General features: G+C 49.6%; 1 protein-coding gene across 2 annotated transcripts in view; it reads left to right on the forward strand.

Annotated features, from left to right (window-relative positions):
* The window catches only part of MYO18B (myosin XVIIIB), a 263,608-nt gene that overhangs the window by 65,824 nt on the left and 184,350 nt on the right, over positions 1-13,434 (forward strand). For both annotated transcript variants that reach the window (XM_024239878.3, XM_054543243.2), the window contains 3 exons: positions 2,093-2,240; positions 10,629-10,788; positions 13,032-13,215. In XM_024239878.3, the coding sequence (XP_024095646.3) occupies positions 2,093-2,240; positions 10,629-10,788; positions 13,032-13,215 (492 nt within the window). The remainder of the gene's footprint in view (positions 1-2,092; positions 2,241-10,628; positions 10,789-13,031; positions 13,216-13,434) is intronic.

Below are 13,434 nucleotides of genomic sequence, written 5' to 3' on the forward strand. Positions count from 1 at the left end.
TGGAAATTTAAGAGTCATCAGGTTGAGAACTGCTGCTCTCCTTTATGTCTGAGGCTATGTCTTAGAATAGACTCATGCCTGGGAGCCTCAGGCCCAAGCCAAAGCGAATTCAGGGCTCATGGCCAGAGGCCACCAGCCACTCTGGCCTGGAAAGGTCAGATGTTTGAATGAAGGTGCTGTGCCCGGCAGAGACTGGGGACCTTGAGGACTGGAGAACAGGGGACCATGTTGGGTTCAGGGCCCTGAACTCATCTGGGGGCAGACAGGCGTTAGTTTGAGGGAAACTGAGTCTTTACCTCACTCTCTCCATCCCTAGAACTCACTTTGCTACCCCATATCTGCACCTCTGCTCAACTCAGAACTGTCCGTGGCAGTTTCACTTGATTTTTTTTGTCTTCCTCTTCACATTTTAGTACAAAAGTGCTTGGGCCATGAAACCTGCCGTGCTTGGGTCCAGTCTTGGTGACCTTGAGCGTGTTGCTTCACCTCTCTGAGCCTCAGTTTCCTCATTTCCAGAATGGGGATGCTACTTTCTCTGGGTTGCTGTGAATATCAATGAGATATTGCACATAAGGCACCTGGCATGATGCTTGGCACACAGGAGGTGCCCTGCCGGTGGCATCTCTCCTGCCATCTGACACTGCAGGCTGCCCCTGCCCTTTTCTTCCTTCCTTGTCTCCTGCTGACCAGAGATGGCTTGTAAGCTTTCTGTTGGCACACAGTGGGCTGCACCCATCATTGCAAAGCTGTCTCCTGTGTAAGCCCGGCTGGCTGTTCTCAGTGTGTTCTTCTGGTTGGCATCTGTCTAGTTCATTTCCTTCCACACTGTGCTTCCTCACCTGTGCCTCTCCTGAGAAAGGGTGGGCCTGAAGGGCTGATTTAGCAGTGTTGGCTGGGAAGGGTGGGGTAGTCTCCAGGGCCTGTGGCTGCAAACAGCTACCTTCTTTTTTTTTTTTTTTGAGACAGAGTCTCACTCTGTCACCCAGGCTGGAGTGCAGTGGCACGATCTTGGCTCATTGCAACTTCTGCCTCCCAGATTCAAGCGATTCTCATGCCTCAGCCTCCTGAGTAGCTGGGGTTAAGGCATGCACCACCACACCCACCCTTAACAACTATTTTCCGAGGACCTTCTGAGCATGGGCTGGCTATCAGTTTCAGCCCCAATAAAGAAGGCCAAAGTGAAGGATGCCTGGGATCTAGTTCCAGCTCTGCATCTTTGACTGTCCATCCGGGAGACCCTGGATGTGCCCCTTCCCCTCTCCGGGCCTCTGAGGGGTGTGGATTCCTCAGTTAGGGTGACCAACTGTCCTGGTTTGCAAAAGACTTCCCCAGCTTTAGCACTGAAAGTTTCATGTCCCGGGCACAGTAGCACAGTTGGTCACTGTGCATATTGCATTTCCTCTATAACCACTCGGTGGCCTTTTTTTGGTTGTGCCAACTCCTTGTGGGCCCTCAGAGAGGCCCTTTAAACTCCCCAGACCTCTCTAAGTTTCCCATATGCAAAATTACAGGGTTGACTAGATGGTCTCTGAAGCTCGTGGCTAGATTTCAAATTCTACATCAGTTCTCTTGACTCATGTTCACCTTCTTCTCTGAAATGTTCTTTGAGTGCTTTTTTTTTCCTCCCCAAGATTCTAGTTTAAAAAATACAAGGACTTGTTAGAGGAAACGATACAGACAGAATTAATCTTTTCTCGTTTGTGCACAAATAGACCAGCTGCCTGTATGTATCTAGAAATGTGTAATTTCCAGAGGGTTCCCCTTGTTAATACCCACCATGGCCCTCCAAGGAAGGTATTTTCAGTCTCCATTACACAGGAGGAAACGAGGCTCAGAGAAGTGTAGTAAGTTGCCCAGGGCCACACAGGAGGTGAGCACAGAGGCAGGATTCAGACAGCTTGGAAATGAGAGGTTGCTATAGCTTCAACACTGAGAGTCTGGGGTGATTGGGAGCATGGTTTTGGGTAGGCACGTTCTGAGTCCTGACACCTGGGACTTGGATGCTCTCATTCCCCATCGGTGGGAAGAGAAGCCCAAGACAGGCTTCTGATGGGGATCAGGGCCCTTCAGTGAATCCTGGGTCTCCCGCCAGGTCCGCTTACCAGCTGGAGGAGGTGCCCAGGATGCCAAAGGCCTTTTCTGGGTCTTGGATGAAGAAGTCCGTGTAGAGGGCTCCAGTGACAGTGTGGTGCTCGAGCGTCTGTGTGCTGCTTTCGAGAAGAAAGGAGCTGGGACTGAAGGTAAGGAAGCAAGGAGCTGGGGATGGGGCCTGAGTCCAGCCTGGGTGTTGGAATCTGTTATTCTCAGCTGCAGGAAAAGCCCTGACAAGGCTTGCACAGAGGCCCCAACGTGCAGAGGTGAATGTGCGTGAGCCTGTGTATGCTTTCATTCATTCAAGTATTCAGTGAACACATTGAGTAGCTACTATGTGCTGGGTACTGTTCCATGTGTTAGTTAACCAGCCTGGCGTGAGCTAGTCCTCATGGGGAAGGGACAAGCTCACAGCCAAGCACATGCATGCACAATGAGCCTGCAACTGCACTCTGATGGGGCGCATCAGGGTGTTTCTCATTTTTCTGGTAGCCAGTGGGAGATGCGTGCAGATGAATCTAACAGAGAGCCTGGAACACGATGCAGGACAAGTTTGGAGATGGCTTCTAGGCTCAGACTGCAGAGGCCGTTGCTGGTCATGCAAAGGTCTTAACCCTAGAGCAACGAGAAGCCATGAAGGATTCCAGGCAGTGGGAGGCATGATGAGCTTCGTGTTCTGGAAAGTTCCCTGAGGTTGTAGTGTGAAGATATGGTAGGAAGGCAGGTGGCCAGGGTGAGAGAGGAGCTGGCCTGCCCCAGGAGGACAGCTAACGGATGCTGGGCTTAATACCTCAGTGATGGGACAATCTGTGCAGTAAATCACCATGGCACACATTTACCTATATGACAGGAGGTAGAAGCCTCTGGAGGTGTTTAGCAGGTAAAGTCCATAGTACTCGTTGGGAGTTGGATTGGTGGAAGGGGGAGCAAGAGGGGAGATGAAGACGTGAAACCAGAACAAAGTGATCATGAGATTTGGTATCCATAGGCTCCAAGTTGAAGTCCAGTTATTTCTACTTTTCCCTGTGTGATGTGGGGCAAACCTCTTGTAGTCTTAGTTGATGTGCTTTTAAAATGGGGAAAGAAGTCACCCCTGGCCCCTTTCTCTCTAGAGTTTCTGCTACGATGATTGGGTAATATTATGCTCATGCAGAGCTTTGTCACTAGGGTCAAGGTGTTGCAGGTTTATTGATGAGGATGAGGATGCTGATGGTGATGGAGAACATGATTCCGGGGTTGGATGATTCCGGGGTTGGGGAGTATTGCATGTACTCCACTCAGAGCAGCATACTCAACTTTATGGATATTCTCTGGTAGGATTCTGTCCCACGCTTGGAGATACATATTCTTATTCAAAAACTGAGTTCCAGAAATCCTTGTGCAAGGTCACCCAGAGGAGAAGGGTCAAAAGACAGATTCAAAACATGGTTTGTCTGGATCTGAGACTTAGATCCCTACACCACTAGGCACTTAAGAAGGCAAATGTACTGGCCGGGCGCAGTGGCTCACGCCTGTAATCACAGCACTTTGGGAGGCTGAGGTGGGTGGATCACTTGAGGTCAGGAGTTTGAGACCAGCATGGCCAACATGGTGAAACCCCATCTCTACTAAAAATACAAAAAATGAGCTGGGTGTGATGGCGCATGCCTGTAGTCCCAGCTACTCGGGAGGCTGAGGCAGGAGAATCTCTTGAACCCAGGAGGTGGAGTTTACAATGAGCCGAGATCGCACCACGGCACTCCAGCCTGGACAACAAGAGTGAAATTCCATCTCAAAAAAAATAATAATAAGGCAAATGCACTTAGTGATCTTATCAGTCCCAACCCTCTTTGAGGCCAGGATATGTGCTCACACTCATTCATTCCTTGGTCCATTCAGAAAATACGGATGGAGCACCTAATATGTGGCAGCCACTGTCCTAGCCCAGGAGATGCATCTTCCAGCAGAGAAGAGACAGTAAGGCAGGTGCGTCTGAAAGGAGAACACTGAGGACTGTGACTCTGGTTGAGGTCACTGAGAGAATGAGGCTTGGCAGAGAAGATGTCCAAGGACTAGGTTCTGGGACATTCCTATGTCAAGGTGTCAGGGACAAGGCAAAAAACCAGCACAGGAGACCCAGGTGTGGCCAGGGAGGCAGGAGGGAAAGCCAGGAGAATGTGACTCCCTGGAAGCCACAGGAGGGATCGACCTTATCAAATGTGGCTGAAAGGTCAAGTGAGGTGTGCGCTGGGGAATGACCATTGGATTTGGCCTCGTTGAAGTCATTGGAGACATAGACGGATGCATCTTGATGGAATGTTTCGGGTGATTGTCCAACTGGAACAGTTTATAAGAAATTGGGAGAAGAGCCGCCATCCAGTGAGTGAGCGCCGGCAGGAGCTTCCACCTTATGGTGACCAGCAGAGGCCTCTGTCCGAGACATTCATGGTGGATTCCTGTGCCCACATCAGGACAGGATTGTCTAACCAGTGAAGCAGCAACAGCATCTGATGCCTCCTGCAGCTCTCTCTGGAGCAAGCTCACAGTGCAAATTCCTAAATTATTCCCAGAGAGCTCAGCTCTGCCAGTGACTGGTGCAGAGCTGACTTCTCTGCCCATCATGGAGGCACAGTGCCCGGTGTTCTGGGAGCCCGTGAAAATGTTGTTTTTAATTTTTTTAAATTTTAAGGTCAGGGGTACATGTGCAGGATGTGGAGGTTTGTTATATAGGTAAATGTGTGCCATGGTGATTTACTGCACAGATTGTCCCATCACTCAGGTATTAAGCCCAGCATCCATTAGCTATTCTTCAAGATGCTCTCTCTCCTCACCCTACCATGTGCCCAGTGTGTGTTGTTCTCTCCCAGAAAATGTTTTAAATTCTGGAAAGAAAAAGAACTTTTAGGCCAAGTGCAATTCTTTAATATATGCCTATATATTAAATTATACACACACACAAATATATATATAAATATGTATGTAAATATATATATATATACATACATACAGAGAGAGAGAGAGAGAGAGAGGGAAAGAGAGGGAGTTTCACTCTTGTCGCCCAGGCTGGAGTGCAGTGGCGCAATCTCAGCTCACTGCAACCTCTGCCTCCCGGGTTCAAGCAATTCTCCTGCCTCAGCTTCCCGAGTAGCTGGGATTACAGGCACCTGCCACCATGCCTGGCTAATTTTTTGTATTTTTAGTAGAGATGGGGTGTCACCTTGTTGGTCAGGCTGGTCTGGAACTACTGACCTCAAGTGATCCACCTGCCTCGGCCTCCCAAAGTGCTAGGATTACACACACACAGTCATGTACCACATAGCAGTGTTTCAGGCGACGGACTGTGTATACAAATGGTGATTCCATAAGATGATAATACCGTATTTTTACTGCACCTTTTCTATGTTTAGATATGTTTAGATACGCAAGTACTTACCATTGTGTTCTGGTGGCTTACAGTATTCAGTGTGGTCACATGCTGTACAGGTTTGTAGTTTGGAACCATGGGCTGTACCATACAGCCTATGTGTGTGGTAGGCTCTACCATCTAGGTTGGGGTAAGCATGCCCTATGGTGTTCCCACAAGGACCGAATCACCTAATGATGCAGTTCTTAGAACATATCTCCATTGTATAACTGTATGTGTGTGTATATGTGTATGCCTGTGTGTAAATATATGTGTGTGTGTGAACATGTGTGTACATATGTATATGTGTGTCTATATGTGTATGTGTGTATCTGTGTGTGCCTGTGTGTGTGTGCCTGTGTGTGTGCATGTGTGTGTGTATGTCTAGTTGTTTGTATATGTGAGGGTATGTATGTAGTGCATGTGCCTGTGTGTATATATGTGTGTGTGTGCACCTGTGTATATATGTATGAGTGTATACGTGTGTGCATGTGTGTATATGTATGTATATATGTATTAGTGTGTATACGCGTGTGTGTGTGTATATATGTATGAGTGTGTTTGTGCATGTGTATGATTGTGTATATATGTGTGTATGTGTGTATATGTATGAGTGTGTTTGTATACGTGTGTGCATGTGTGTATGTGTGTGTATATATGTATGAGTGTGTTTGTATATAAGTGTGTGCATGTGTGTGTATGTGTGTGTGTATATATATTTTCATGAAGGAAGGTGCCCATGAAAGCAAAAGTGCCTAGGGCCCAGGAAGTTGTGCCACGGCCCTGGCCGTGCTCACCCTGCAGGAGTCCTGGCATTTACTTAATCCTGGCAATGATGGATTTCCCTCCATGCAGGCTGGGGTGTGAGATGTGTCTGCCCCTTTGCTAGCTGGGGAAGGAGAATGAATGAGTGGCAGAAACTGCTAGTTGTGGAGCCCTTGGTTGGAGCCAGGCCTGTGGGCTTCACTGCACCCCAGTTACAGGGAGGTGACTGAGTCCTTGCTGAGGTCCAGTGGCTTCCCAGGGCCCTATAGGCGCCAAGCACAGGGCTAGCACTGAACCTGGGTGGCCTTACTCCAAAGGCCAGTCGGACTTGTGACTCTCCGGGCTGTCAAAGGGACCCCTGTCTCTATGTATGATACGGGCTCAAGAGTGGAGATTTTGGGGAGCAGGGGAGGCATCTCACTCAGATCCAAAAGAAGCCAGGAGAAAAAGCTGGGGAAGCCCAGGCTTTGGGCCCCAGAGTCCTGAGCTGGCTTCTGCTCACCGTTCAACTGCGCCGTTGGCGACTCCTGTAAAGTCCCCTCCCGGTTCTGTAGGACAGCAGTCCTGGTGAAACCCGGGGGCTGTGGTGAGGATGGAGGCACTGTGTGCACGGAGCATTTCCACCTCCCCCTCCTTCAGCTCTCTGCTCAGAGGTCACCCTTTAGACACCTTCCCTGCCCTGTCTGAAGCTGTCCCCCTGGCAGCTTCGCTACCCCATCACAACTCCCTATTTCTTCCTTCAGGGCCCTTACCAGCTCTGTGAAGTTGTGGTTGTTTCTCTGCTTGCTTGCCTGCTTGTTGCCATTCTCCCCACGACCCTGGGTGCTCCCTGAGGGCAGTTGCTCCTGTTCACTGTCTCCCCAGGGCTGTGATCATAACAAGGCCATATGTGCATGTTCCCCTCCCCTCTCCTGTCCCCATCACACAGCTCTCTTTGCTGCTCTTCAAACATAGCATGCACATTCCCACCTCTGGGCCCTGGCATCAGCAGCTCCTCCTGCCTGGAGGGCCCTTGCGCCACATTCCAGCCCAGTGCTACTCATGGACTTTCCCTGACCTCCTTGTAAAAAGCAGTGACCCCTCCCTGCCTGCGATCCTGGCTCCCTCCCTGGTTTTTCTCTTCCCCACTGCGCTGGTCACCAGGGCATGTCCCACACTTGCTCATCAGTCATTTCCCCTTGGGGAAGGCCAGCTGCATGGTGACAGGGGCGAGGCTGGTCACCTCTGTGGGGATGACACCTGGCACAGCTGGCGGGATGAGGTGCACGGTGAATACTTTTTACAAAACTGATGAATATGTGAAAACTCAGTGATCCAGAATCAATGAAATGTATTATCAAAGGGAATGTTTTCTAGATCCTGCCTTGTAGGCAAAAGAGACGGAAAGTAGGGTTGGAAGCAGAAGGCATATGGTAGGGTGAGGCTGGAGTGGGCAGAAGGGGATTTGGCTAGATTTGTGGCCCCTCCCCTTTATCCATGAGGTCTATGGTGTCAGTCCCAGATATCCCTAGCAGTGTGCTATAAAGCCCTCAGTACCCAAGGGAGAGACTGTGTCCACATCCTTTGCCTTAAACCCCCTGAGAAGACACATTAATTACGACATTTTGGTTAAAAAGAAAAAATAGTTTCTTCCTCTGTTGCTTTCTGGTTGGCTCTGAGTTAATGAGAACATTCAATCATCCAGAACACTTGGGGCATTCTGGCTAACCCAGGGCTCGCTGTTTATGACCTCGTTTCCTTACCTCAGGTACATTTGCTGAGTGTTCCCACAAGGGCCAGCAGGGACTGGGATCAGCTCTCATGGAGCCCAGGTGCAGTAGACAGTCAGGTGACAGGCCCTCATCAACCTCCGAGTGTGACCTACAGAGGCTGAGGGGGCCCTGTCTGGGGTTTCAGGCTGCTGGGGGAGGTGACGGAGCCTGAAGCTGTCAGAGAGATACGCTGGATAAGGCTCCATCTTCCAGAAGTATCCATGGGGCTCCTGAAAGCCAAAGACTTCATGGGAAATGCTTTCATGGACAAAATTGTGGAATAAAAGTCAACTTCAGGATAAAGGAGTGAATGAGGGGAACAAGCAGGCCTGGAAGCTGGGTACTGTTTTCCAGGACATTGCCTGAGAAATGTGGCATTTCCATGTGCTGGACACCACCCTGGACAGAGGCAGGCTTTTGGACCAGCAGACCTTTGGCCTCATCCTGCTGTGCCCCATTAGCCAAATTGCCTCATGTCTCTGAACTTCAGTTTCATCTTCTAGAAGCTAGCCCAGAGATGCTCACATTACCAGCCAGAGGGAAATCACTCATGCTAGCATGTCCAGCAGAGAGTGCTAGGAGCCGGGGTTTAGCAAACATCAACATCCTTTCTTCTTTCTTCCCTGTCCCCTACTCGGTCATGATCCTCATTCAGAGCCCAGCCCTGTACTGGCTGCTGAGCCTAACAATGAGTCAACCAGTCCCTGCTCTCCAGTTGCTTCCAGTACAGTGGAAGGAGGCAGCCAGGTAAACAGATGCCTGTAGCATTGCAAATGCAGCGTGGACATTTGCGCCAAAGCCTGGTGTGTGCTTTGTCACCTTACTCCCTGTGGGTGCTTTACTCTCCCATTGGAAGGGGACTTTGTTGAGGGCAGGGACTGCACAGCTCTGAAAGCCTCACAGGACGCTCTTGAAACAGGGAAACTTCACTTTGCTAGAATGGTTCTGTGCTGGTAACTTCTGTTATCCTGGACAGGGGCAATCTGGGAAGTGAGCACACAGTACCTCTACGCAGCCACACAGGTGGCAGATGCCACGCCCTTTACTCCTACAAAGGCTCACGAAAGCCGCAGACTCTCACACTGCTGTATTTTGCAGAGAGTTGCAAGAAATGCAGGTCCTTTGTTTCCTAGCTTACTGGAGTTTAGAGGCAGCAAATTAGGATTTGAGGGGAAGACTCAGGACTCTAGTGCATGAGAGTACGTTGGCAATAGCAGGATGGGAAAGCAAAGTAAGATCGTTCCGAATAGATCCAAGAGTCATGATAATCTGACCACTCTTAATAGGAATCCATCTGGGGGCCGGGTGCGGTGGCTTACGCCTGTAGTCCCAGCACTTCGAGAAGCCAAGTCAGGCAGATCACTTGAGGTCAGGAGTTCGAGACCAGCCTGGCCAACATGGTGAAACCCCATCTCTACTAAAAATACAAAATTAGCCGAGCATGTTGGCTCATGCCTGTAATCCCAGCTACTCGGGAGGCTGAGGCAGGAGAATCACTTAAACCTGGGAGGTGGAGGTTGCAGTGAGCCGAGATCGCTCCATTGCATTCCAGCCTGGGTGACAAGAGCGAAACTCCATCTCAAAAAAAAAAAAAAAAAATTTATCTGGGGCCATTCAGTATGGAGACAGCTATCCCAAACCTGTGACTGCAACCTGTGAGCATCACAATAGTTAGAGTAATATGATAAATGAATAGCAATCCATTAATTAATTAATCCATGCATTCATTTTGCAAGCACTTCTGGACTCTCCATGTGCCAAGCATGATGCTGGGCACTGGGGATGCAAACATAAACAACACTTTGTGATTCAGGAACATCGGCAAAGGTTTAAGTGCAGTCAAGGGCAGTGACAACCATTACTGCTGACTGAGTGACCATTATGTGCCCAGACACTATACTAAAATATTTTACATACTTTATCTCCTTTAAGCCATAAGCCACTCTGGGAGGTATGCTTTATTTAATCCACATTTTACAGAGGAGGAAACTGATGCTCAGAGACTTACGGGGCTCGGCACCTTTCACACAGTAATAAATGGTAAAGAACCTAGGATTTCTCTAGCCCCCAAGATCAGGTCCATTTGTTTCTCCCACCCTGTCTCTTGGAACCAATGTGCCCGTATCTCCCAAAAGTATTCCCTGTATTTATTTGGTTGATGGTATTCAAAATGATTTTATGTGGCATACAACTAAATATTTTTAAAATATTTCATCATAATTTCCATGCATATCAGAAAATAAACATATCTTGCACATCAGATCTGCAATATGATGCTTCTTTTAAAATGAATGTACTGTACTTGTGAAAATGTAAGTCGGTTTAAAGAAAACATTAAGTAAATCACAGTCCAGGTGATATGTGGTTATATATATAGAAAAACTCGAGAAGATTGAGTGTACGGATGATGTTTGGGAAAAACAGGTATCCTAGATTTAAGAAAGCAAGAAAGAATAAAATCCGCTTTGGAAATAACGTACACAAATTCACTACAGCAGGAGAAATGTGGGGGCCTTCGACCATGAGCTTTAGCTATCTGGAAACACATTAAGATGGATACTGTGCATTTAAGGGATGCCAGCTGATTGCAGAGTGTCCTCACCAGGCTCCAGCACCCATGCCATCATGTCTGTTTCCAGAGTCCTCTGCCCTGCGGACCTGTGAGCAGCCCCTCCAGTGTGAGATTTTCCACCAGTTGGGATGGGACCCTGTGCGGTACGACCTCACGGGCTGGCTCCACAGAGCCAAGCCCAACCTCTCAGCCCTGGATGCACCCCAGGTCCTGCAACAGTCAAAAAGGTGAGTTGGGTCAGGGCTGGGGACGGGGATGGGGATTGGAGGCGCTGTGTTTTCCTTCCCACCTAAACTACGCAGTCACGACAAGACAGTGTGGGAGGGCCAGCCCAGGAATCCCATCCCTCCATAATGGAACAAAGAACCATAACTTGAATTGGAGCAGTGCAATGTCTCCCTGGGGCCGGAGCAAATCCAGCCGAGGAGAAAAGCTGGCCTTTTGGGGAGGTGGAACAAAAGCTAAAAAGCTGTGACTTCTTATTTTGGCACTTTGCCTTTCATTAAGTATCTGAGAGATGATGTGACTGGAACAACTTTTATGGACATTCAAGAACTAGGGGGTCGTAAAACTGAAATGATATATTTTGTAGCATTAAAAAAAGCTCACCATGTTCCCTGGCTGCTCAGCCCAGAGTGCTGGCATGAGGCTGGCAGCATTCTCTGCTTTTAGTTCAGAGGGTTATTGGAAAACGCTGTGCGTATGTGTGTGTGTGTGTGCGTGTATGCATGTGCGTGTGTGTGTGTGCACACACGCTCCCAAGTTCAGTGCTGGAATTCTGCAGGGGTAGAGCTTAGAGACAAGAAGAGAGACCGAGACCACCAGGGAGGTGCTGGTGTCTCAGGTGGGCACCAGGATGAGAAAGAACCACTTACTCACTACTCCCTACTCCCTATGTGCCTTGGATCAGCATAAACACTTTATGAGTATCTTCTTAATCCTCATCACAACACAAGATTCTTAGTCCCATTTTACACATGAGAAAAATTGAGGCCCCGAGCAGTGAAGTGGCTTGCCTTTGCTCACACAGCAAAACAGTGGCACAGCCAGGACCCATCTTGAGTCTAAGAGATGGTTGGAGAATTCCCAGGACATTATGTCAGAGCTGATTGGAAACCCACATCCGGGAGTGGGGCTCGTGAACATCCAGCTCTTGGAAAGAGATTCAGGCCAGGGATGGGGCAACAGGAGTTGTGAGCACACAGAGGACTGAATGATGACCCAGGTGGCACGGGTTGAGCCTCAGCCCTGCCCTTTGTCACCTGAGTGACCGTGGGCAGTCGCTCTCCCTCCTTTCGGTTGTTTCTACTTCCTGCACCATAAATAAGAGTTGGACGAGGCTACAAGACTCAGCGGCTATAGCCCAGTTTTGGAGAATGGATAATGTTCAGATTCTGTTTTTCCCTCTTTTAAGCTACATGACCTGGACCTCAGTTTCGTAATCTGAGAAATGGGAATGAGGTTCCAGAGCTCCCATGTCTGATCTAAGAAGGCTTTGGTGACTTAAAGTAGCAGATGACCTATTAGAGAGCCTGGTTCATAGTTGGCTCATGGAAGAGGGTAGGCCAGCTCTGCTTTATTGGAACAGACACTTAAAAAGCTGGCACCCTTGGCCGGGCGCGGTGGCTCACTCCTGTAATCCTGGCACTTTGGGAGGCCAAGATGGGCAGATCACGAGGTCAAGAGATTGAGATCATCCTGGCCAACATGGTGAAACCCTGTCTCTACTGAAAACACAAAAATTAGCCGGGCCTGGTGGCGTGTGCCTGTAGTCCCAGCTACTCGGGAGGCTGAAGCAGGAGAATCGCTTGAACCCAGGAGGCGGAGGTTGCAGTGAGCTGAGATTGCACCACTGCACTCCAGCCTGGCAACAGAGCAAGACTCTATCTCAAAAAAACCAACAACAACAACAACAAAAACGAAAAGCTAGCATCCTGGCCGCTAACCTCAGAATCTGTCCATGACAGGGATGCTGAGAGAAGGCACTATCTGCTCAGGTATCAGGCTGGATATTTATTTGACATTATCTTGCAGCTCCAGAAACTGTGTGCCCAGCCTGAGTCATTCCTTCTTGCATGAAACACATGGCGTGTGCCTACTGTGTGCTAGGCCTGGTCTAGGAATAGCAGAGAGGACTTTGCCCTCTAAGAGAGTACAGGTGTCGTAGCATTGCTGTAGGTATGTAAGTGACAAGAATATCCATAGGACAGATGCTCTAAGCCTAAGAAGGGAGGCAGCATTTGAAGGTAGAAGACGGGCATTGGGAAGGAGCTGGCATTTGCCATGAAGCAAAGCCTCACCTGGCAGGAGGGGCTGTGAATGAAGGGGAGCAGCTAGGACACATGACTGTAGAGGAGGCTTTAGGAAGCAGAGGAGCAGGAAGCAAGAAGGCTTGTTCCCTTTGCCACTACCCAGGCCAAGGCTTTCCCCAGAACCTCCTAAAGCTCCTCTCCTCCCTCCTCCCCACCAGAGAGGAGCTGCGGAGTCTATTCCAGGCCCGGGCCAAGCTGCCTCCTGTGTGCCGGGCTGTGGCAGGCCTGGAGGGCACCTCCCAGCAGGCCCTGCAGAGGAGCCGCATGGTGAGGAGGACCTTTGCCAGCAGCCTTGCCGCGATAAGGAGGAAAGCCCCGTGCTCCCAGATCAAGCTGCAGATGGTGAGTGGGCACCCTGTCTCATGGTGTCCTGGCCTTCACTGCCTCCATCCTCATCTCCTCTGGGCTGAGTCATGTGCCTACATCATCTCTAACCTCCCCAGCAAGGCCAGAGGGGTGAGCGTCACCCCACGCTCCACAGAGGAGGAAATGGGGGCTCCCAGCAGCAATGAAACTTGGCCCTGGTCACACCCCCGGGAAATGACTGATCCAAATTTGAGG

This window comes from Pongo abelii, chromosome 23, assembly GCF_028885655.2.
Source record: "Pongo abelii isolate AG06213 chromosome 23, NHGRI_mPonAbe1-v2.0_pri, whole genome shotgun sequence".
In the NCBI taxonomy this organism is placed as follows: Eukaryota; Metazoa; Chordata; class Mammalia; order Primates; family Hominidae; genus Pongo; species Pongo abelii.